The following is a 26,360-nucleotide window of genomic DNA, read 5'->3' as shown; positions in this document are numbered from 1 at the left end:
CTGACCCGGCAGAGGCAATGCTTAAGTTCTTATGTTGGTTTTGAGATCGGAGTGTTCTGGTAAGTGTGTAGGGGAAATCATAGTAGAGCAGCAAGCAGGTATCTGGAGTAGCCTGGTGGGTGGTGTAGTGAACCATAGAGAGAGAGGGATCAAGGTCCATATCCCACCCTACCTACTACATTTATGTTGGAAAGTGTGAGGCTACCAAAACTCAACTAAAACCTACCGTACTGCCATATAGGTGACCTGCAGCCATAAGAGCTATTGGGGTGGTAGACAGATTTTGGGGGAGTATTGGAGGGCTCACTATACACTTTAAGGGGATTATGGTGAAATGTGTACTTGGCACCCTTTTTGTGATGTTCACAATAGTGCCCCCTAAGTTCCCTACACCTCTGTTGGCATGTCTGTGTGACCAAGCCATTAAAATGCTGGCCCCTCCCACATTCACATGGACTTAATTTGGACATTTTGTATTTGGGTGTTTTAAGCAGTCTAGGTATGAATTCTGGCTTAGAGCATTTACCATGGCTGCCTGCAGTGGAAACCTCTACTGTAGCTTTGTAAAAAACCAGGGAAAGTGAGAAAAAAGATGACATATGCTAGGCATCAAAACTATTTGTTGAATCATGTGCTTTGTGAAATTTAGAGACTACAGACCACAAAGTTCCCTTTAAGAAAATCTGTAGTTGTATTAAAACACGATGTCCTCGTTCTGTGGCTAGGAGGGGATAAATCCTTTTTTAATAAACTTCCATTCTTTAAGATGAATCTCAATCTTTTTTTTAAATATTTTTTTTCCTATATTTAGAAAATGATGGTTTAGTGCAATTTGTATCTTTTTTTTTTTTTGGCAACTTGAAGAAATCTGTTTTTATTAAAGTTTTGACTGCTTACTGTAAAGTTCTGAGGTCTTTCCTATGAATATTTTTTTTTTTGTCTCACAGTGTATGCAGCTTGAAAATTGCATACAGGATGTGGATTTATCTGGTTTGTGGGATGGGAAAACAGTGGCAGGTTTTGTTTGGAACTCACACTTTCTTGAGATGCAGAGTTGCATAGGTGGAGTGAGTAACAGGGTGTCAGGATGTTTTCAGTTCTGTACCACCCTTCTAATTAAATGGGAAAGGGTGGAGCCATTAAAGGAATATCTCACATCTGCACACTTTCAAACTGCATTATGTGCTTGTTTCCAGCAATGAATATTGTCCCTAAATACTTAGAGGGGCATTTTCGATAGGACGTCTGACTTTGGATGTTTCCACGAGGACGTCCAAAAGTCAGCTTGGGAAAACAACCATTTTCAAAACTGCAAGATGTCTATCCTTTTATTTATTTATTTTTCCCAAAAATGGCTCATCTAGACATTCTGGCCCTTAGGATGTCTATCTTTTTTGGCCATTTTCAAAAATTAAAACACTAAAATACAAAAGGCTCCTTTTACTAAGCTACAATAGCATTTTTAGCGCACATAGGATTTTAGCATGCGCTAAACCCGCGCTATGTGGCTAGAACACATGCCAGCTCAATGCTGGCTTTAAGGTCTAGCGCGTGAGGCAATTCAGCGCACATTAAGCGCGCACTAAAACTGCTATCGCAACTTAGTAAAAGGAGCCCAAAATGTCCAAATCAAGTCCATGTGGATATGGGAGGGGCTAGCATTTTAATAACTTGATCACACAGACATGCCAACAGAGGTGTAGGGCACTTAGGGGGCATTACTGTGAACATCACAAAAAGGGTGCCAAGTACACATTTCACCATAATCCCCTTAAAGTGTATAGTGAGCCCTCCAATACTCCCCCAAAACCTGTCTACCACCCCAATAGCCCTTATGGCTGCAAGTGTCACCTATATGGCAGTACAGTAGGTTTTAGTTGAGTTTTGGTAGCGTCACACTTTCCAACATAAATGTAGTGGGTAGGGTGGGATATGGACCTAGATCCCTCTCTCTCTATGGTTCACTACACCACCCACCAGGCTACTCCAGATACCTGCTTGCTGCTCTACTATGATTTCCCATATCTGCAGCTGCCATAGATGCTGGTATGTACTGTTTGTTTCACATCTTTGGGGGAGAGATGGGGGTCCGTGAACACTGGGGGAGTGGGAGGGGGGTCATGCCTTCATGCATCCAGTAGTCTTCTGGTCAGTTTGGGTACCTTTTTAGCACTTATGCACTTTTAAAACAAATCTAACTTCAAACATCAAAATGATGCCCTAGACGTCTTCAATAAGGTTTAATTATCCCTGCAAGACATCCAAGTCCTAAATAAAGGAAAGGAGAGTGTGAAATGCCAGACCATGGGGGTGTGAGAGAGGGAAGGGAAGGAGAGAAGAGAGATGCCTGACCATTGGGGGAGGGGAGGGAAGGGAAGATGATTGATGCCAGACCAATGGTGGTGCAAGGAGAGATGGAAGGGAGAGGCAGATAGTTTCTGGAAGGGGCATAGAAGAAGAGAAGATACCATATATAAGGAGCAGAGAGAGGGCAGACAGTGGATGAAAGGAAGAGAGTGATGAGAAGATGAGGAAAGCAGAAACCAGAGAAGACAAAGGTGGAAAAGCATTTCTATTTATTTTTTTTGCTTTAGGATAAAGTAATATTGTAGCTGTATTGATAAATATTTATAAACAGAAAATGTAAATAAGGCGATCCTTTTATTGGACTAATTGTAATACATTTTTTTTTCTAATTCAGAGACAAAAAACCCCTTCCTCAGGTCAAGACAGGATACCATAACAGCGGTATACTTTACCGACCTAAGAAAAGGAGTTTTGGCCTCTGAAAGCAAATTGAAAAATGTATTAGTCCAATAAAATGGTATTATCTCATTTTCCATTTATGTTTTATTCCCCCCTCCCCCCTCACTTTGGGCCCCCTTTTATGAAGACGAGGCAATATTAGCTCTGACACCCAAAGGAATTCTATGATCACCAAAGCTTTTACTGCTACAGCCAGCGATAAAAAAGACTAACACGGCTTCATAAATGGGGTGGGGGTGGGGGGTTATGAAGCCACGTTAGGGTTTTTTATTGCCGGCCAGGACGGTAAAAGCTCTGACGCTCATAGAGCGTCAGAGCTTCTACTGCCACAGCCTTCAATAAAAAACCTAACAAAGCTTCATAAAAAGGGGGGGGGGGGGGAGTTATTTGTTAATTTGTAAAGTGATGATTGCTTTTTTTCTGGGGGGGGGTTTCAAATTTGCATCTGCTATCTTCATATTTTGAACAATATTAGGGGACATGCATCACTGTTTCTGTTGTGTTGCATTGTATGCAGAGTCCAGCTTCTTGGTAGTTCAGTTTAACTTTTGTCTACATATTTCTATTTTAACCCCCTCCCCCCCCCGCACCCATTACAAAAGCCATAGTATGGTTTTTAGCGCCGGCCACAGCGGTAACAGCTCCGATGCTCCTGAGTGTCAGAGCAGTTACCACGATGGCCGGTGCTAAAACCATGCTACGGTTTTGTAAAAGGGGGGGGGGGGGGGAAAGTTAGTTTGTGATTACATATTCCATACCGGGTGAAAGTGTTTTCTGTGTGTAAGAAAGACATGGTCCTCTGTTAGCACTGACTGTACAGGATCAATCTGTACTAGCCTGGCTTGTTTAGTTTTACAATGGGTGTATTTATGTTCTACTGCAGTAGGTAAGATGCTGCCTTTTCCTAGGTACACTCTTCTTGTGCGATGTGTGGCTTGTTGCTAAAAATCATGTTCCGGGTATCACATATGCTAGGTACACCATTGACCATGGGATTGTCAGGGGCATACCAAAAATTACACATGTAGAATACTACCTCAACACACCCAGCTTGGGTGCTAGGTGATAGGATCCAACTTTTCAAAATGGTTGGTGATGCTAAACCTGATGGAAATGACTTTTCTCCTGATACAGTATTTGCTCAGTATTTCAATATTGTGGTGCTAGAGCACCCAAAGCACTGACACAGGTGGTTTCTATGCACCAGGTTTTAGCAGGCATAAGTTGGCCCCTAAACATAGGCCTGGAAAGCTGTGCTATGTGTGATTCTATAAAGAGTACTCCCTTAATCATTGGTGTGGTAAGGGAGGGAGTGGGGGTGGGGGTGGAACATCCCTGGCACCGTCTTGGTGGGAGCACCATCATCTCTCCTCCTCTCCTCCCCCTGTTTAACTCTTCACTGGCGTGAGTAGCATCTCTATCCCGCTGTTTGTGCCGGCCTCGGCTCTCCCTCTGATGCCACCATAAAGGATCATTTTGGTTCCTTGCCAATTGAAAGACCAGCTAAAATGTTGGAAATCATACTGAACTCTTGACAGAACCTCAGATTAATAATCTGTGCAAAAATATTTTTAAAGCTTAAACAAGTTCACTCATATTTACACAGTAAACAGTTTGCTTTATTAGTACAATGTGTAATATTGTTTTGATTAGACTATTGCAATGCCATTTATGCTGGAGTGTTGGCTATACTTCAGAAATAAAATCCAGTTTCTACAGAATATGGTGACCAATAATTTAAACAAAAAAACAAACAAAAAACCATGTCTTACTTCTGCTAACAGGTCTTCATGGTTTTCTATTTACCGGTAAGCCTGTGACTGCTTTTAAATGAACTTGTTTTAACTTCCAAAATTCTTAATGGCTTGGCTCCTCTGTTTTGAACTATTGTGAACTTTGCCTTCTGGCAGATGCAGTTTCAGAATAAGAAATTATTAGCTTTTGCATTTTTTCCTTCATTTAAAACTGCTCATTTCAAGAAAATTCTTGAATCTTCATTTATTTTGCAAGCTGTGAAGATTTGGAAAAGTTGTGTTATCCATGAAACAAATATCTTCTTACTTTGTGTTTCATAAACTCTTGAAAACATACAGTATTTGTCTCAAAATACCTAACATAGGGACCTTTTATCAAGCTATGCTAGAGGTTTTATGTGCCAGCTGGCGCTCCGACGCTCATAGAATTCCTATGTGTCAGAGCACTTATCTCGCCAGCCCGTGCTAAAAACCTCTAGCACAACTTGATAAATGGGGGGGGAGGGGGGATGATTTTTGAATTTGTTTGTGAATATGTAGTTATGACTAAGGTTACCAGATTTTATTTACATAAAATCCGGACCCATAGACCTGTCCCCAGGCCAGCCCAGTTCCACCCATCCCCACTCCATTACACCCACGCCACACCCCTGCCTTGCCCTTAGCCTCGCCCCTCAACCTGTTCGCGTTGGTCGGGAGGGCATCCGCGCATGCGCCGATGCAATTTGTAACATCTTTTAACCATTGTAAATCGCATAGAACTTCACGGTCCTGCGGTATATAAACTATTATTATTATTATTATCATGCGTACGTGTGACATCACTGCGTTGCATGCGCGGATGCCCTCTCCTGACGCAATCTGCTTTTGAAAACCCAGACAAAGTGCCGGGTTTTGAAAAGCTGTCCAGACGTCTGGACATCTGGTAACCCTAGTTATGACACTTCTTTAATAGTTGTACATTAATTGCGAACTGCTTTGAACCAAATTGTTGGGGATTAAGCGGTCTATAAATGCTTTAGATTAGATTAGATTCTCTCTTGTCACATTATTTTCTACTTATTAACATTATGGGCTCCTTTTATCAAGCAGTTTAACATGCGTAATAGTGCGCTCTAAACCGCTGGCCGCGCTAGCTGCTACCACCTCCTCTTGAGCAGGAAGTAGTTTTTGGCCAGCTCAGGGGTTAACGCGTGATGAAAAGTCATGCGCATTAACCCCGCTAGCACGGCTTGATAAAAACAGCCCTATGTTTCACTTTTTCACTTCTTCTAGGCTTTTCCACTGGCAGAGTTGGAGGACTTGAAATTTCAGAGCTGCCAAGTTACCCGTTCCAAGAGGGAAATTGTGGGCCAGTTCTGGGTTTCAGGCAACCTTATCTTGATTCATAATGAGACCTGCAGCACTGATGTCAATGGGTAAAATTAGGGGTTCCAAATTCCACCCTCCTTTGGGAGTTCAAAGCCAGGACTGGCCAAAAAGCCCCCCCCCCCCCCCCACCTCCTGGAGAAGTAACTTAGTCACTCTGGAATTTGGCAATAGACAACATAGCTGCATCTGTATTATAGTACCAAAAATATCTATATTTAAACTGCTCTTACCAAGGAGCATCTACTAGGTTGGTGATGAGGCAGTATCAATCCTGCCCTGTTGTCAGCATAGATTCAAAATGATGACTCTGATCCCTAGCAATAATCTCACATTACTATCTGTCAGGCTTCCAAATAAAAAAATAGCACCCTTGTCAGCTTGAATCCTAGTGGCAATACTGCAAAAATACTTCCAAAGCTGCCATTTTTTAAACTTGGGACAACAATAGGGCAGGAATATCTGAGGATCAATCCTGCATGCCACTAACCCACCAGGAAGAATGCCAGGGAGGATTTGGAGGTGAGGAGTGGGTAGTGATGTTAATTAGGAGTGGGGTTGTTGAAGATGTTGGTCATGAGGTGCAGGAGTCTGGATGATAATCAGATATCACCTTTTTTAAAATTAGTGCAATAGTAAAATGTATACTGAGTGTGGATAGACTTATTGCCTCTTTGACAGTTTTAGCGCTAAATTAACATGCACGCTAACTGCTAACACATCCATAGGATAAGATGCACGCGTTAGCATATAGTGCATGTTTAGCATGCGCTAATATTTAACGCATACTAAAAAGCATAGTGCACCTTAGTAAAAGATGGGGTAAGGAAATACTTTTTTACAGAAAGGGTGGTAGATGCATGGAACAGTCTCCCAGAAGAGGTGGTGAAGACAGAGAGTGTGTCTGAATTCAAAAGGGCATGAGATAAGCACGTGGGATCTCTCGGAGAGAGAGAGAGATAATGGTTACTGCGGATGGGCAGACTAGATGGGTCATTGGGCTGCCAAGTTGAAATTATTAATTATTATTAAACGCCTTCTAATGCTATAGTCAGATTACAAATGAAAAATTAATTAAAAATAAACATGCAAATATCTAAAACAATACAAACACATACAAATGATAAAAAATGTCAGCACTATGTAGATCAAATGCAACAAAGATTTTCAGTAACATGGTATAAACTGTATCATAATTTTTATCCACAAATTAATTTTCAATGTCATTTTTATGAGCCAGCTGGGAAAAAAAAAATCAGTTTTCGATTGCTTTCTAAATTCTAATATTGTTCAACTCTGCAATAGCAAAATTTAGTGCTTTATATTGCCCATTGTATAATGCTGTGATGTATAGTCTCCACTGTGCAAGATCCCACTGTACTATATATACTATGGGCTCCTTTTATTAGGGTGCGCTAGCGTTTTTAGTGCATGCATCAGATTAGTGCGCGCTAACCCCGCTCTACGCGGCTAGAACTAACGCCAGCTCAATCCTGGCATTAGCGTCTGGCGCGCGCAGCATTGAAGCGTGCGCTATTCCGTACGTGAATGCCCTAACGCAGCTTAGTAAAAGGAGCCCTATGTCTGACCATGCCATGTTTTGTCATACAATGCTTTGCCAAATTTTGACAGACTGTCACCTTTTCTCTCTCACTCTGCTATTCTATTCATTGTATCTTTCATACTACTGTATATCTGCCACACTATATCTATCAAGCTACAAATTCTACTGTAGGTCTACCACACAATGTTTGCCATCCCATGCCTACCGCGCTAGGTTCTATCATGTTACGTGTCATACTATCGTGTCATACTAGGTCAGCCACGCTTATAATACTACTGTATGGGGTCCTTTTACTAAGGCGCGCTAATCGATTTAGCACGCTCTAAAGATTAGCACGCTCTAAATGCTAGCGTTAAATCAGTCAGTGCGTCTTAGTAAAAGGACCCCTATGTTTGCCATACTATGCCCATCATGCTACGTCTCATCATATCATGCTTTTTTGTCATGTTACATTTTACCATGCTTTGTTAACTAGGTTTTTGCCATCTTTGTCAGATAATGTCCTGCCATGTCATGTTTGTCATCACTTTGTATAAATACACTTTAATATGTATGTAAACTTGTAATCCGTTCTGAGCTCTCCTGAGAGGACGGAATATAAAACCAAATAAATAAATACAAATTGACAAGTAAGCACTCATTTGTACTGTTTGGAAAGATGGTATATTCTTTTCCTAATAGTGGGCTCATTCAAGCCACTGTGCATGTGCGAGTTGTGCGTATTTGCATGCACTATTGGGGAAAAGAGTGTGCAATCTTTAAACATAGTAACATAGTAGATGACGGCAGATAAAGACCCGAATGGTCCATCCAGTCTGCCCAACCTGATTCAATTTAAACTTTTTAATTTTTTCTTCTTAGCTATTTCTGGGCAAGAATCCAAAGCTCTACCCGGTACTGTGCTTGGGTTCCTACTGCCGAAATCTCCGTTAACACCTACTCCAGCCCATCTACACCCTCCCAGCCATTGAAGCCCTCCCCAGCCCATCCTCCACCAAATGGCCTATACCGACACAGACCCCCAAAATGTTCCCTCTTTGCAAATAGCGCACACTCTCAAAAGAATACAGACTCAACTACTTTTACTCCAATGATTACAAAATGTCTAGACAAAATCAAATAAAACAAACATTTCTGGAAATGACATGGGAAATGACTTCAAAAGAAAAAGTACTTGCTGCCCATCCCTAAGTTTCAATAATCCTGAGATTGTGAGCTATGAGATGAAATATAAAAACAACAACATCAATTTAGTAGAAAATGATGACACTAACTCCATAGCTCTATTTTTTAAACCATGAAATTTTCTTTAAAAATCTATGTCACTGGTTTAAATTGAAAGCTTCTTAGGTTTTAACTGCTTGGGGAAAGCCGTTTTTGATCCCTGCATACAACATCTCCTCTGGTTGATAATTATCTACTCTGTTTCCACCCTAGATCACTAGGATAGTTCCAGAAATAGCTAACAAAGGTTGAACATAACAAACTGCCTCTTTTCAAATACTTGTTCAATCAGTACAAAGACTAATGGGTACACCATGAAGTTACTAAGGGTTCCTTTTGCAAAGCTATAGGAATGGAACGTGCATCGGTGCATTTCCTGTGGCAACATCTCTACCGTGGCTTTGTAAAATGGCCCTAAACAGTATATTTTAAACAAATAGGCAAAATATGTTTTCACTAAGGGCCAGATTCTATAAATGGCACCATCGTCAACAGCTGCCTATAAAATGGCCGCCGAATGTGTAATGATCACGCAACAGTGCCACTTATAGAATTGTGGGTTCGTGAAAGGAGGCACTGGAAATGTAGGCCAGGTGGTTCATAGACAAAACCGCCGAAGACAAAGGCGCACACCGACAACTGAGCGCAAGACGGAAGCGCGCGCTGAAGAAAAGGAGTGTTTTTAGGGGCTCCAATAGGGTTTTTTGTTGGGGAACCCCCCCCCCCCACTTTACTTAATACAGATCTCTGCGGCGTTGTGGGGAGTTTGGGGGGTTGTAACCGCCCTCATTAAACTGGAAACTTAACTGTTAGGCCTACATTTCTGGCGTCTGCCTTTCACATGAATCGTGTCTACGGAAATGCATTACGATGCCTAATGCCACTTCTGGCATTAGCCATGCCTACAGTGGTGTTAGGCATCGTAAAGCGCTTCTGTAGACACGATGAAGGTGCTGCTTTTCTAGGCACTGATAGGCACCTACATTTTTTTAAAGATACTTTATTTTTTTAATGGCTTTTACCACTTACAGTAAGTTAGTCGCCAGTAGCGTGCCTACCGGTGCCTAACTAAAGGTGCCGTGTAAAGAATATGGGCCTCAGCGTATAATTAGAATCTGAAATTTGCTGCCAGAGGATGTTGTTAGAGTAGTTAGCTAGTTAGCTTTAGAAAACATATGAAGAAATTTCTTTAAGGTAGATCTGGAAAGAACCATTGCTTTTGTCAGGGTAAATAGCACAGAACTGTCTTATTTTTTGTGATCCTGGAAGGTATTTGTGACCTGTGCTGGCCACTGTTAGAAATTATATACCAGGCATGAAGTAGAGGAGTAACTTTAGGAGTTGAGATCCTAGGAAACTGGGCTCAGTTCCTACCATAGTTCCTTAGTGACTTAGGGACCTTTTTGCCAAATTGCAGTAAAATGCGGCTTTAGCATACTCTTACACGAGTCATTCACTCTTGTTAAGGCCATTTTAGTTGCAGGTGTAAAATGACCAATTTTCCTATTTTCCTTACTAATGGCCACGTGCTTATTTTCCCATTAGTGCATGATCCCCTATCTCCAACCCATTATATAGGCAGTAAAGGGGGAAATTCTGTAAAAATATAGGTGCCTACTGCATGTCAATCACACTTAGGGCCTCTTTACAGAATCAAACCTAATGTAAGACTTAGGCGCCTGTAATATAGGCCAGGGTTGTAAAGACCTACATTATAGGCACCTAAGTCTTTTAGAGAAAAATGCCTAGCAGTACCTAAGTCCTTCTCCATTCCTAAACATGCCATGTGATAGGTACCTATCGCCCAATTCTTTTTTTTTTTCAATTATGAGCTTGTTAAAGCTTATAATTGAAGCCAATATACTAGTTAAGTTTATTTAGGTGCCTCTCTTCTTAGGTGCCTCATAGAATTTGCCCCTAAGGGCTCACGTGTTAAACTAGTGCTAATCAGCAAGCAGCAATATGCCCACTCTCCACTCCAGACCTGCCCCCAGCACTAAAAAAAAAACAAAACCCAAAATTATCATGTGGCAAGCATGCATTAGTCCTTATGAGTTACCACAACTTGTTAAAAGGGGCTCTTAACCGTTCATTGCCCCAGGTACAAAGAAACCACCTTAGATTGTGAGCCCACTAGAGACATAGAGGCTCTGATTCTATAAAGTTCTCCTAAAGCAGGGGTGTCCAATGTCGGTCCTCGAGGGCCGCAGTCTAGTCGGGTTTTCAGGATTTCCCCAATGAATATGCATTGAAAGCAGTGCATGCAAATAGATCTTATGCATATTCATTGGGGAAATCCTGAAAACCCGACTGGACTGCGGCCCTCGAGGACCGACATTGGACACCCCTGTCCTAAAGGTATCAGTGCTGATTCTCTAAAATGTATTTGCCCATAATCCAGGGATTCGAGACAAAGTTGGACACGTTCCTGCTGAACCAGAACGAACACAGCGAGGGCTAGTCTCAGTTAGGGCACTGGTCTTTGACCTGGGGGCCGCCGCATGAGCGGACTGCTGGGCGCGATGGACCACTGGTCTGACCCAGCAGCGGCAAATTCTTATGTTCTTACAGACTCATGCTTAGCATCACCTAAGTGTGTTTAGGCAGTGCTCAGTGTCCTAACATTTAGGCATCCCCAGGATTTTTTTTCCGTCTAAAGTTAGGTGACAATATCAGAGCCTAATGGCACATAATTCACCATGAGGCACCTAACTCGAAAACACACCCATGATTCGTACCTAACCACACCCACTTTTATTGTAGACGCTTTGGGCTGGATGCCTAGTTTTTACAGAATCGATTGAATTGAATCAGATTGGTTTTAAGATTTGATTTTCTGTATTATTCAAAGCAATAAATGGCACTGCCCCCACTTACCTAAACAACCACCTAAATCAAAACCTCACTATTAGACAAAGGAGAACCCAGACCCCATTTACCTTTCCCCCATTCAAAGGCACTCAGCGCAAGAAGATGTTTGACAATCTACTTGTGACGCAAGCAGCGAAACTTGACCACACCATCTCCAACTTGCTATTAACAACGAGCGACTTCAAATCATTTCGAAAAGAAATTAAAACCCTGCTATTCAAAATATTTATCCAGATGTCTTAATTCTACCCCCTGTTCTCCTCCTTCCTTACAAATTCCCCCTCAAAGTCTCTCCCTCTCCATAATTTTCTTTCTCCTCAAAGTCTCAAACATGTAAACAGCTCCCCAAACTGTAAATTATCTGGAACTGTCCAGTCATCTTTTTGTAATCCAAAACCCTAAATTGTAATTTTCCTGGAAATGTCCAGCTAGTTTCTTTTGTAATCTACCCAGAACTGCAAGGTACGGGCAGAATAGAAGCCATTAATGTAATGTAATGTATTTAGCAGTGTACAATAAAATTGTATTAAAAATACAATGCAATCATTTTACAAAGTCTATAAAAACATTAAAAGAATAAAACAGTAGTTCAAATTAACAGAATCAAGTTTTTCAAGTTAGGCACCTTTCAATTAAAACCAACTGAAACCAACTGTGAGGTGTTGAGTACCAGTATTGGCACCAATTAAGCCTATTGATCATTAAGTTAGGCATCGATATCAGTGCCTAACTTTAGGCGGACATTATAGAATCAGGGCCAAAGTGTGTACAGTACTGCATATGTCTAGTAGTACTCTAAAAATGACACGTAGTGGTAGCATGATAGACCATTGTCTGACTCAGTATGGCAGAGGGCAATTTACAATGGAACACCTCCTTTTAAATGCCCTGATGCTGCAGTCTGAAAGGCAGTTCTTTGTAATGGCATCTGGGTACCAAGATTCCTTCATAGAATTGGCCCATAGCATTGGCATCCACAGTTACACCAGCCATAGAGCTGACATAACAGTGAGAACCTAAATATGGATGGAGCGAGCATCACTTACAGTATTCTGTAAGCACTGCTCTGCCCATTTGAATGCACCCTTGCATGTACATGCTATGACACTTATGTGTCCCCTTACAGAATAGTACTATTTACTTTTCTGCCACTTATGCTCGTAAATGTACAAAAGTGCCAATATTCTATATATTGTCATGTGCAGGTGGCACCTAAAAGTAGGCAGTTGGCTCTCAGTTCTAGAATTTCCCTGAATATTTGGACAAAATGCCAAAGTAAAATCTTTCACGCTGCAGCATGCGGTCCTCACAAATCACAAATGGGTCATTCCATGTAGTCCAGAACTCCCCACTCGACCATCTCAGAAATTGCTGAAATGTTTTCAAGGGATACGTTGGGACCTCTCATGAAGACATCCAAAGTTTTGGGGGCATGATCTCAACCAGGTCCAGAGTTAGGGGCCCCTTTATTTGGGCCATTCTTTTGTATCTGCGGAAGATGTCAACTATGGATCCTCCTTGAAATTGGACCAGTTGACGTGGAATTACCCAAATCATTCATGGTCTATTAGTGAATGTATGTGCAAACAGACATATTTATCATCAAATGAAATATTGTTTTAAGAAGAATTAGTATCTACCAATATATAACACGCTAGTATACAGATTCACAACATTTCTTTCTCTTCCTTTTATAAACAGGTCATTGCCATTGTTATGGACATATTTACTGATGTGGATATATTCAAAGAACTCATGGAGGCATCAACCAGAGGGGTTCCAGTCTACCTATTACTTGACGATTATAACTTCAGTCACTTTTTTAAAATGATGGAAAAACAAGGAATCCAGTTGCAAAGGCTCAGGGTAAGGTTCTTTGTTTATTATCATTTACAATAGCTATTTCTTTCTTTCTCTTACTTCAGATTCTATAAAGAGTTCCCAGATCTGTGCCCCAAATAATTAGTTAATGGGTTCCAATGATTTAATTATTGGCATTAAGAAGTACTTAATTGGTATTAATTATGATTTGGGTGCTAATCTGGCATAAGCGCGCCGGACAAACGGGCACCGACAAATTGGAGCAGACAATTGAGCGCAAGACAGCAGCGCGCCGCACAAAACCTTATTTTAAAGGGCTCCGACGGGGGTGTGTGGGGGGAGCACCCCCAGTTTACTAAATACTGTTTGCACTGCCGTTGGGGGTGGTTTTGGGGGTTTGTAACCCCTTATTCACTCAAAAACAAGCCCCACACGGACAAACGATACACACACCCAGCAACACTACAAGGCCTTACTTACAACCCACAACATTCACACTCCCCAAAGAGAAAGGGAAAAAGGAAAAAGAAATGAAGTGGAGAAAAAGGCCTCAGTTCAGCTTCATCTGGCCAAAAACACTCCACTCCTACAAAAGCTGTTTATGTGTAAATGCTGAAAAATAGTCCAAGAAAACAAGGCAACTAAAATACCCTGCCAGGTGGTATCAAACAGAACACCTAATACAGATGAAAGTCAGTGGGTGAATGTAACAAAAGGCAGTATAGTCCAGCTCATAACATCCATAGCAAAAGCAAGAAAAAATAACTTAGCTGCTAATGGCCTCCAAATCCAGGCCAGGCAGTCCTTACACCCAACGGGGAACCCTCCGTTTTGCATCAAATGGCTGCGTCAGGGGTGTTCATATCATTGCTTCACATCCAGATATTCCAGACCCACCATACTTCTCAAACATCCTCACCACTTCATCGATCAAAACTGGCGCAGAGAGACTCTTCACCTCGGCTCTTAAAAAGGCCAAAAGTTCCGCCCCCTCCACATGCAGCCACCAATCAAAAAACACTCAAACTCAAAAGAAGGTGGACCATTCTATTCGGGCATTTAAACCCTCAGGATGGACTGATTGTAGCTGATAAACCCACATTATAGAGGAAACAACTTTTTCCCTATCTTTTAGGGGAAAAGTTAAGTTTTCTGTATAATGTGGAGGTTACACCCCCCAGTACCCCCTCAACACGGCAGCACGAACATAGCGCGAACAGTATTCAGTAAAGTAGGGGTGTTCCCCCCCACATCCCCCCATCAGAGCTCTTTAAAATAAGGTTTTTGTGTAGCACTGCTGTCTTGCGCTCAATTGTCCGCTCCAATTTGTCGGCACCCGTTTGTCCGGCGTGCTTATGACCCGTCACCGGCTGCTTGCTATTCTATAACAATGGGTACCTAAAATGCATCATAGGCAACTCATGGGTCCCCACCAATTGGTCTAGTGACAGTTCATCTACCATCTAATTGGTATAAACAAAACAGGAGACAGGATACTGATGCAAAAATCAGTGTAATTATGTAAGAAAAAACAACAACAGAGTAACCCAGGAGAATCAAATCCACAAACATGATGTGGGCACGGAGTGGAAAAGTCCAAACAAAAGATTGGTGAACTCCAGATATTTCACAAACCACCTTCCTTTATTTTCAAATAAAACATCGACTCAACGTGTGCATCAGGAGTCTTAACGGTTTGTGCAAAAGTATGTAGATCGCTATTGGTGGCGTTTTTTTTATTGCGATATTTACATTACATTTCTTTTGATCTACCTTTGTGAGGTTGGAGTAGCCATTGGATGTCAATCCATTTACTTTTGCACAAACCTGATGCAGGCCATTAGGCCGAAGCATGCATTTGTTGAGTTGATGTTTTATTTGAAAATAAAGTAAGGTTGTTTGTGACATGTCTGGAGTTCACCAGAAAAAAACAACAGCAAGATACATAAATTAAAGATTAGCACACAAACTTTATGGAAGAATGTTCTCTTAGACTTCTGCGGCTGGTGTCATTATTGTTGCTGTTTTCTGGGTCTTGCCATATTTGGGTAGGTAGAACCAATGTTTCAGTCATTATGCTGTGGCTTTCTACAGGGTATGCTGTGAGGCCTGTGAGTTTGTTTTATATATAGTTGGCACATTGACCTGATTGAGAACAGGGAGGACTGTTAATCATGAATTTGAATTTTGGCAGGAACGTTCGTTGGTCACAAATTTGAAATGTGGCGGGAAAGTCTGTGGAAAATAGTTAATGAACACATAGGACTCAATTCTATAAATGGTGCTCAGATCCATAAACAGAGCTCAGAGCTTGGCATTTAGCACCTGGATCTTTGCACAAAATTCACACCAATTAATACTCGGTGGAAATTCTCACGCCTAAATTAGGCGCAAATCTTCCTTATTCTGTAACACAGTGTGCAAATTCCAGGAATGCCCCTGATCTGTCCATGCCCTTCCCATGGCCATGTTCTCTTTTCTGATCCATGTGTAAAATATACGTGTGGATCCTGGTACCTAAAGATGTGCACATAGATTTAAATTAATGCCAACTAACACTGATAATTGATTACTAATGCCCAATTATCAGTGCTAATTGGCTTATTTGGCAATTAAATTGCATGCACAAATTGGGTGCATGCTCAAATCTGCAAATACAATTTTGAGCACCATATATAGAATTAGAGTGTGCTAACAGTCAAAATACTGCAAAATGCTTAAACACATTTTGTGGTAGCCTATTTATAGGCTTATGGCAGATTTATAAGTGGGTACCAGATCAGGTTATGTTTGTATTCTAAAATAGAAAAAATACAAGAGCAAGAGAAAAAATATTTCTGTCACTTCAATTTTAGATTTTCTAATATAAGAACTTTTTTTTTGCTTCGCTGACCTTTGGTCAGCGATTAGCTACGATTCACACAGGCTCATGTTTATTTTTGTTTGTGGTTTAATTTGATACCTTGTCAACCTGGGACCCCTGATGAAGGCGTGTTAACCGAAACACGGACCATCGGGTCCCTTAGTTTATCAAAACGTGGTAACATTAACCGCATTCAATAACTGATACAATAAACATAGCCTGCATCTTGTATGTTTGTCTGCAGTTTTTTCTTGTTTTCCAATATAAGAACTATAAATAAACCAAAAGAAAATCTCACACAGACTAAACTAGAATAAAATCTTAAAGTACTCAGTGTGCTATACTTGCCAGGCAGCATCAGTATAGATAAACCATCATGGCACCAGCCCTTCCTACCTATCACAGTACAGTACATATATAGCCCTATAGCAAAAAACCAGTTGGAAAAAAAGATAATAGAACAAAACTTATCTTATTGCAGATAACTGGTTAGTGATGACTTCACATTCTGTATTGGTAGTCCTGCCGGTGGCAACAAAAAACAACGTTGCTGAGCCTGGTTGAAAGGTCTAAGTGTAAAACAAAGTCAGTGGGTCCAAAGTGCAAAATAGTTCCTCATCCTCTACACGCTGCGTATTTCACACACATTGCTTCATCATGAGGAGATAATACTCCTGGAGGAGAAAATCACGGATTCCACTGCAAGCATGCTCCTAGCCCATAAGCTGAAACTAGCCCATAAGCTGAAACACATCACGTGGGAGATTAAAAACGCTTGCCGCAATAAGTGTAGCAGCCGTGTGTAAAGTAACCCAGTTCTATAACCAGCGTCTGTAACATGGACGTCGGTTATTGAAGGGGGTTTAGTTTGAGTGGGTGTAGGCCCAATTCTGTATAGGACACCTGTCCCGGGCGTCCTATTCAGAATCCGGGCCTTAGTGTTTAATTTGCTCAGAAATTAAACTGCATACATATCTGAAAATTTTGGACACTGTCTTTCCATCATTGTACAAGTCCATCATGGATCAAACATTCTTCATAATCAAATAAACTCATACCACAGAAAATGAACCAAACATAGCATTTATCTTCAGGAGAAGATGTCAGTTCACAAGGTCTCTCAATAGAGTCTGTATTTGCTACAGAAATTCAAAAAATTGATCCCAAGGTCACTTAATTTGGCTTTTGTTTTCTAAGATGAATATGCTTGAATATACTTGAAAGTTTGTACAACGGTGAAATACAGTGTTATAGTCCAAACTAAGGCAACTATCATCTGATAAGGATCTCTGTTTCACCAGTTAGGCTTCTTCAGGGGGTAAAAAGAAAACCACAAACAGCCATGTTCAACCTTCAAAAGACATCAGAATCAAGGATACAAATTTTATATCATATATGTGTGCTGACGCTGCATAACTCAACGGAGAAGGAAAGGACATTTTAGTCAATAAATTATTGTTAGTTAGTAATGCTGTCGGATTGTTGGTTCAATCTTGAATTGATCATGAATTTGACAGAGTGGACAGGGCATATTTTTATCTGCTGTTATCTACTATGTTATTATAATACGCGTGAGTCAGCTAATGGAGGAAATGGAAATCTGCACTGGGTGTTTACTGAGTGCACTTTTCAATGTGTTTATTTGGGGAGTTTAGCTCTGTAGATCACAAGTCATAGATCATACTTTAGAAACATAGAAACATGATGGCAGATAAAGGCCAAATGGCCCATCCAGTCTGCCCATCCGCAGTAACCATTATCTCTTTCTCTCTCCGAGAGATCCCACGTGCCTATCCCAAGCCCTTTTGAAGTCAGACACAGTCTCTGTCTCTACCACCTCTTCTGGGAGACTGTTCCATGCATCTACCACCCTTTTGTAAAAAAGTATTTCCTTAGATTACTCCGGAGCCTATCACTTTATTTGATACTATCCTATATTCTGTATACAGGATTACTGCCTATGTTCCATTATAGAACAGGCTCCTGCTGCATGGCCTCAGGGTACCTAAATGGAGGCAACCAGTTACAGATTTGCTCCTAATGGGGAAAATCAGGGGTAGGCAATTCTGGTCCTCGAGAGCTGGAGCCAGGTCAGATTTTCAGGATATCCACAATAAATATGCATGAGATAGATTTGCATCTCAAGGAGGCAGTGCATGCAAATCCATCTCATACATATTCATTGTGGATACCCTGAAAACCTGACCTGGCTCCGGCTCTCGAGGACTGGAATTGCCTACCCCTGGGCTAGATTAAAGAAATACCAAAATATAGGTGTTGGGATGATGGATGCTAAGCACAGAGGACCAGATTTTTGAACCGGCACCGATTTTCTAGGTGCCGGTAGCTGCCCATACCTCCATTAAAAACACCATCCAAATGGCATTGTTAACTGAGATTTGAGGTGCATACCGGTGCTTAGAAAATTGGCACCGGAATTGCTGAACGCCAAAGCAGGCGTGGCCAATGCCTATAACGCCTAAGTAGGCACGATTCATGGTGCTGGAAATGTAGGCCTGGAAAACCCTAGCCTATAGGTCTGGCACCTATCTTTCACGCTAGTGCGATTCCGAATCCAGCACCCATGCATGATTGACATGCGATTGGCGGCCGCTTTTAAGGCGGCTGCCGAAAATGGTGCCAGTTCGAGAATCTGGATCAAATTCTTTAATGGCAGTTCCATGCAGAATTACAGTTATAAAGTACTTAATGGAAGTATTTATCTCAAAAATTCCTGATGGTTACCTATCACTTGAATATAATATATAGAACCACCGAAATAAACTAAAATGATACTGGGGTAATTTCTTTTTTGTCTCTCTTATTTATAGACAGGAACAAGCCTCAGAATATTGAGTATTAGATTTTTTTACCTATTCAGGGCTCTTTCAAAGAGAAAGTATTAAGCAGTAATCTTAACATAGTAACATAGTAACATAGTAGATGACGGCAGATAAAGACCCGAATGGTCCATCCAGTCTGCCCAACCTGATTCAATTTAAATTTTTTTTTTTTTTTCTTCTTAGCTATTTCTGGGCGAGAATCCAAAGCTTTACCCGGTACTGTGCTTGGGTTCCAACTGCCGAAATCTCTGTTAAGACTTACTCCAGCCCATCTACACCCTCCCAGCCATTGAAGTCCTCCCCTGCCCATCCTCCTCCAAACGGCCATGCACAGACACAGACCGTACAAGTCTGCCCAGTAACTGGCCTAGTTCAATCTTTAATATTATTTTCTGATTCTAAATCTTCTGTGTTCATCCCACGCTTCTTTGAACTCAGTCACAGTTTTACTCTCCACCACCTCTCTCGGGAGCGCATTCCAGGCATCCAGTGAAGAAATAAAATGATATTTAATGTTTGAAAGATGGTAGGGAGGATGGGTTCAAGCCAGTGATTTGAATGTGAGTAAGAGAACCCTGAATGGGTGAAAATCTAACACTCAGTATTCTGAGGCTTGTTCCTGTCTATAAATAGAGAGAAAAAAAGAGGAAAAAAAAGAAATTACCCCCAGTATCATTTTGATTTATTTTGGTGGTTCTATATATTATCTCAAAAATTCCACACATTTACAGTATATTGTGAAGCCCACTCCTATGAATTTTATTTCTTTCTTTCATTTTCTATCCCGTTCTCCCCCAAAAGCTCAGAACGTGTTACAGGTTAACACGCATGTAAATGCTGGCACTAGCATGTGTAAAGCTGCAAATGATGAGGCTTTTTTCTGCTTTTATAAATTTCTAAATTGCTGGCTATACATGCTGGCACATAAATATACTCTTGCAGTTTCTTATACATATTTTACAAAAGGCTCCACATTTAGCAGAACCTTCTGTAAAACACTGGGGGAAATGGGAGTGTCCTGATCTCAGTGTTCCATTACTTATGTAGAGCCCATATGCAAAATGTTGCTTTAAATTTAATCAAGTGCACTACTGCATTAGCAGGCTAATAACATTAACGTCAATTCCTCCCACAATAAGTCTCATTATTTAAAATGGGATCTACAATAAATAGTGTGCATTAATGTAAAAGCCAGAGCTAATGTGTTTTTGAAACTGTAAGCTACGTAAGCTCCTGTTCTGCTCTGCTTCTTTATGTCCCACTTGTCCAGATGGTGTCCTTTGAAAGCTGGTCACTTACCTCTGGAGGGAAATCCTATCACAATGACTACTAATCATTTCTATAGAGTTACAAGACATATGCAGCACAAATACATAAGAGACAGTCCCAGCTGAACCGTGTGTATAGTCTTTTAAAGGCAGACAGGCAGGTCAAGTAAGAGATTTGCGAAAGCATTTATTTTGAAAATTATTAAAACAACATAGGAAAAATGCAGAATGAGTGCACTTTAAGTCAGTAAGAGGGGTTTGAACTGTATTCTTAATTGGACAAGGGGTCAATGAAGTGACCTGAGGAGAGATGTTATATGAGTGTAGCAACACCAGCAGAAGATAATTTGCCCTATTTTTATATAAATTGGACATGTTGGCCCGGATTCTGTATAGGACATCCATCCCGGGCGTCCTATACAGGATCGGAACAAAATCTGCCCAAAGTAAACCCGATTCTGTAACCGACGTCCATGTTGAAGACGCCGGTTACAGAATAGGGTTTGTTTAGAGGCGGCCGCTATACTTAATCGCGGCAAGGGATCTCCCTGCCGCGATTAGTATAGCGACCATGGCTATGGCTGCCAGTCTCCCCTCCTCCCCCCGACGATCATGGCAGGAGGGTGCCCAACCCCTCCTGCCGAAAGAACCCGCTCCCCCCAAGATCGCAGGCAAGAGGGGACCCAACCCCTCCAGCCGGACCCCCCCAATGACCCCCCAAACAAAATACCCCAACCCCCTTCCCCGGACCACCCCAATGGCCCCCCGAAGATTGCTGGCAGGAGGGTGCCCAACCCCTTCTGCCGGACCCCCCAATGAAACCCCTCCAGAACCCCCCTCGGACTTACCTGCATGTTGGCCGGATGGGTCCTTGCACCATCTGGCCAGCAGGCCCGCCTCTGTCCAAATGAGGCGGGCCCACCCCTACCCTACACAACCCTCCCCTCCCCAACCCACAGGATCCTAGGGCCTGATTGGCTGCTGAAGGTAGGAAGGAGCAGCCCTACTGGATGGCTCTGAAGGGAATTAGTTCAGCCCTGGAGTGAGCAAGTAAGGGAGAGAGGGGATATCAACATGGGACAAAGGGAGAATGGAGGGGGGAAGGAACACATTTGGACATGGGAGGGGCACGAATTTGGGACAAAGGCTAGAAGACAGAAAGGGGGGGCACAAACTCGGGACACAAAAGGAAGGGAGGAGGCATGAACATGGGACACAAGGGAGGGAGGAAGGGGGCACTAAATTGGAACAGGAGGGAAGAAGGGAGGGAATAGAAAGGGAGAATTGTTGAGCATGGGTGTGTGAGTGAGAGGGGAAAAAGATGGGCACATGGGGAAAGAAAGAAAGAGGAAAATTGGTCAATGAGAGAGAGGAGTGAGGTAGAGATGCATGGGGAAGAGAAGGATGAGGAGAAATGTTGGATATGGTGGTGGAGAGGGACCAGAGGGGCAGGTTGAAGGGGATGCAAGGGGGAGGAATGTTGGACATAGTGATGGAGGGAGAGATGTGGCATGGTCCTGGAGAGGGGTGACAAAAGGAGAAATGTTGGAAATGGGGGCAGTGGTGAAAAATGCTGCACATTTTCCAGGGGATGAGAGAAGGTGAAATGTTGGATGTGGCAGTAGAGGGAGAGATGCACCCTGGATCTCTCTCTCTCTCTCTTTCTCCACTTTATTTGCAGCAAGGGAGGGAATGATGGAAGGACAGTGAGAGAGAGAGAGAGGGAGAAAAGTTGGACTCATGGAGGGACAGAGAGAGATGGTTGGGGAAGGGAATGAAATCTGGAGGAGAGGAAGCCTGTAGAAGGCAGAAAGAAAGAAAAGGTAGAAAGAAAAAAAATATTGGATGCACAGTCAGAAGGAAGTGCAACCAGAGACTAATGAAATCACCAGACAACAAATGTAGGAAAAATTATTTTATTTTCAATTTAGTAATCTAAATGTGTCAGTTTTGAGAATTTATATCTGCGGTCTATATTTTGCACTATATTTGTCTATTTTTCTAAAGTTGTTACTGAGGTGACATTGCATATTTTAAAGTCATCTGCCTTAACATCTTTGAAAACCCCCCAAATATAAATGATAATTAACATTTTCTCTGTGTATATATATATTTTTTTAATTTTGTGGTTATCATTATGTATTGTTAATAAGATTATATTGTGTGTATATGAAAAATGAATGGAATAAATTGCATTACAATTAGTACTATTATTATGGGGGTGGGGTCAGGGGCGGAGCTCATGTAGGTCTGGGGTGGAGCTTTGGCAGGGGTACTCAGTTGATATTTGTTAGACTTAGGGGGTTATTAGCTTGAAGAAGTTGAGAAACTCTGCTCTAAGTGAGAGACAATGGTACTGTGCTCAGAGATGAAGGAACAAATTATAGAGAAAGAAATGACAGATTTAGGCAGTTTGTTGGATGTGATCAGAAAAAGAAAGGAATCAAGGATGACTTCATGGTTATAAGCCGAGGAGACAGAGGATGACAGTATTATTTAGAAAAATAGAGAATGGGATAGAGGAGAGGTGAGTTTAGGGGAAAGAAGCTCAGTTTTCAGATAGCAGTGGCGCATTCAGGCAGCAAAGTCAGTCAAGCAGGTTGACACTAGGGCATGGATTCCTGGTGAAATTTATTTTCTTTTTTTTTTTTAATTAATCTTTATTCATTTTTAAAGCTCACAATAAGTGTAACGTATAATACAATCATTTATACTTTAACAGCACTTAATATATCATCAAATTCTAACTCGCATTAAATATCCCCCCTCCCTTATGCCCAACAGTAGTTATTCATAAGCAAAAGAAATCATAAAATATTCCCCCACCTTCCCCCGGATGTGTATGAACAAAAGGGAAAAAAATTAATATTTATTCTATGTAGTAATTTCAATTTTTACAGTATCTTGCTAATGGCTCCCAACTAACCTGAATTTTTGTAAAATTTCCCTGCTGCATGGCAATTATCTTTTCCATTTGAATATGTGACACAAAGAGTTCCACCAAAAGCTATAATTCAGCCTATCCCAATTTTTCCAATTATTCGTACTCTGGTGAAATTTCTGATGCAAAGTAGCTCTGAGAGTCATCAGCAGAAAGATGGCATAGGACTGAGTCTATGAATGATGCCTAAATCGAATGGCGCCTAAAAATGCTGCATGTCAATCACTCTTGGGCGCCGTTTACAGGCCGGTTTACAGGCTGGTGAGTCTCACATCAATAGTGTGTAAATTTATGGAAACGTTGATTAAAAACAGATTGGATATGATTCTGGATGACGAGAGGCTGAGGGATCCCCACCAGCATGGATTCACAAAGGGAAGGTCTTGTCAATCCAATCTGATAAGCTTCTTTGACTGGGTAACGAAACAACTGGACAAAGAAGAGTTCCTGGACATCATATATTTGGACTTCAGTAAGGCTTTAGACAGTGTCCCACTCCGTAGGTTATTGAATAAGATGAAAACGATGGGACTAGGAGAAACATTGACGGCATGGGTTAAAGATTGGCTCAATGGTAGACTTCAGAGGGTGGTGGTAAATGGTACCCCCTCAGAAACGTCGGAAGTGACCAGTGGAGTGCCGCAGGGCTCGGTCTTGGGTCCGATACTGTTTAATATCTTTGTACGAGAGCTGCCTCAGGGACTTCGAGGTAAAATTACACTATTCGCCGATGACGCTAAGCTATGCAACATGGTTGACAGCGCAACAGTGCCCGACATTATGAGGCAGGACCTACTTTTACTGGAACAATGGTCTAATACTTGGCAACTGAGTTTCAATGCCCAAAAGTGTAAGGTTATTCACCTTGGTAGCGGTAATCCCAGCAGAACATACACCCTGAATAGTGAAACCTTAACAAGAACTGTCGCGGAACAGGACCTGGGTGTAATCATTAGCGAAGATATGAAGACTGCCACTCAAGTGGAGAAAGCTTCGGCCAAGGCTAGACAAATGCTGGATTGCATCTGAAGAAGTTTTGTCAGCCAAAAGCCTAAAGTCATAATGCCATTCTACAGGTCCATGGTGAGACCTCATATGGAGTACTGTGTTCAGTTATGGAGGCCATATTATCAAAAGGATGTGAAAAGAATGGAATCGGTTCAGCGAATGGCCACTAAGATGGTTTCAGGACTCAAGGCTCTCATATGAAGAACGTCTAAGCAGGCTGCAATTATATTCTCTCGAAAAAAGCAGAGAGAGGGGAGACATGATCGAAACGTTCAAATATCTTACAGGCCGTGCCGAGGTGGAGGAAGATATCCTTTTTCTTATGGGTCCTACGGCAACGAAAAGGCATCCGCTCAAACTCAAGGGTGGGAGATTTCATGGTGACATCAGGAAGGGTGGTGGATCGTTGGAATGGCCTTCCACGTCAGGTAGTTGAGGCCAGCAATGTGCTTGACTTCAAGAAACGATGGGATAAACATGTGGGCTCACTTAAGGGAATTGCTTAGAGGGAGGGTTCTTTTGAGTAGGCAGACGTGTTGGGCCAACGGCCCTTTTCTGCCGTCATATTCTATGTTTACAGAATTGTGGCTAGCGGCGTCTATGTAAAAACGTAGGCACCTGAAATGTAGGTGAGGGTTTTAGAGACCTACATTTCAGACCCCTAAGTTTTTGGGGAATTTTTGCTTAGTGGTGCCTAAGTCATGCTCCACCCAGAGAAATACCCAGTTAGGCATTAGGTGCTGCTAAGTGCATTGCGATAAGCGCCTATATTTATTGAATTGGATAGGTGCTTATTGCCCTATTAAATTTTATTTTTAACTGGTTATTGAGGCTGTTAATGGTATTTTGTCAATTAAGTTAGGTGCCTAAGAGGCAGTGGCACAGCAAGGGTGCCCCTCCATCGCCCTCTTCCCCGTCCCCCTGCTTTGCGCATCCCCTTCCCTTCCCTTTCCCTGTATCTTTTTAACCTTCTCCAGTGTGAACAGCATGCCCAGGTTGGTGTCAGCTCGCCCTTTGATGTCACTTCCTAGGCGTGAGTTCTAGAAGCGATGTCAGAGAGAGAGCGTCGATGCCGATGCGGGCAGCAACCTTGAGCAGGGGAAGTAAAAAGGTACAAGAAAGGCAAGGGGCAGGCACATTTGGCAAGGAGAGGAGAGGGGGTGGTGGAGGGGTGCTGCGCCCTTTGCAAGATGGCGCCCGGGATGTATCCCATCCCCCTTACTACACCACTGCTAAAAGGATCCACCAGAGCATAGCTAAAATTGTGATGGGAACGGAGCCTTGCAATCCATGTGAAGGCAGCATATCAAAGTGATGATCAAGAGTGACAAAAGCAGGAGACAGGTTTAGAAAAATTAAGGATTGCTTATAGGCCCTTGGGTCTGGCATTGAGCAGGTCACTAGATACTTTGGTAAGGGCTGAAGGACAGGCCCTTATGAATTTCGGATTAGTCAGGGGGGTGGAGCTGCTATTCAGAATTAAGCCTCTGAATACCTGCAGTATGGTGCATCCAGACTAACCTAGCAATCATTGCAATGATCCTGAGATTCATGCCAATACCATTTTTGACCTCTCTATTTTTAGACAACTATTATGACTTCTGTGCCTTTTACATTGGAATAGCAGTGCAATACTTGAAGCGTATGTGTGATATTTTACTCAGTTTTGATAACCATATATGTGGTATTAACATATTAGTACACAAAATATATAGTGTTAATGCCACAGGAGAAGAGAAGTTTGGCCAAATGCATTTATCTCTAAGGGACTATGCTTATGGAGTCATCCGATTCCTATGGCCTTAACATTCCAGGCCCTAACTGATCCCTCCAAAGGGAATATTCATTCATTCATATATATATATATATATATATATTTTTTTTTTTTTTTAGACTACCATTCAAACAAGCCATCATGCCAGTATACAATATCAGTTGTGTTCAATGCAAACTTAACTATATAAACATAAAAGTGGGAAGCTGTATAGCACCAAAATTGCCCAGCTAACAACGAACAAATAACAGTAAAATGCAGTTTGGCGTGATCACACAATGCACTTTACAGTATA

At 41.8% G+C, this 26,360-nt stretch overlaps 1 protein-coding gene across 1 annotated transcript in view; it reads left to right on the top strand.

The window, feature by feature from the left end:
- FAM83B (family with sequence similarity 83 member B) overlaps positions 1 to 26,360 on the top strand; it is a 160,219-nt gene that overhangs the window by 118,688 nt on the left and 15,171 nt on the right. The window contains exon 3 of the mRNA XM_033935581.1: positions 13,249 to 13,413. Within this exon, the coding sequence (XP_033791472.1) occupies positions 13,249 to 13,413 (165 nt within the window). The remainder of the gene's footprint in view (positions 1 to 13,248; positions 13,414 to 26,360) is intronic.

This window comes from Geotrypetes seraphini, chromosome 3 (genome assembly GCF_902459505.1).
Source record: "Geotrypetes seraphini chromosome 3, aGeoSer1.1, whole genome shotgun sequence".
Lineage (NCBI taxonomy): Eukaryota > Metazoa > Chordata > Amphibia > Gymnophiona > Dermophiidae > Geotrypetes > Geotrypetes seraphini.
This window is presented reverse-complemented; position numbering and strand designations above follow the sequence as displayed.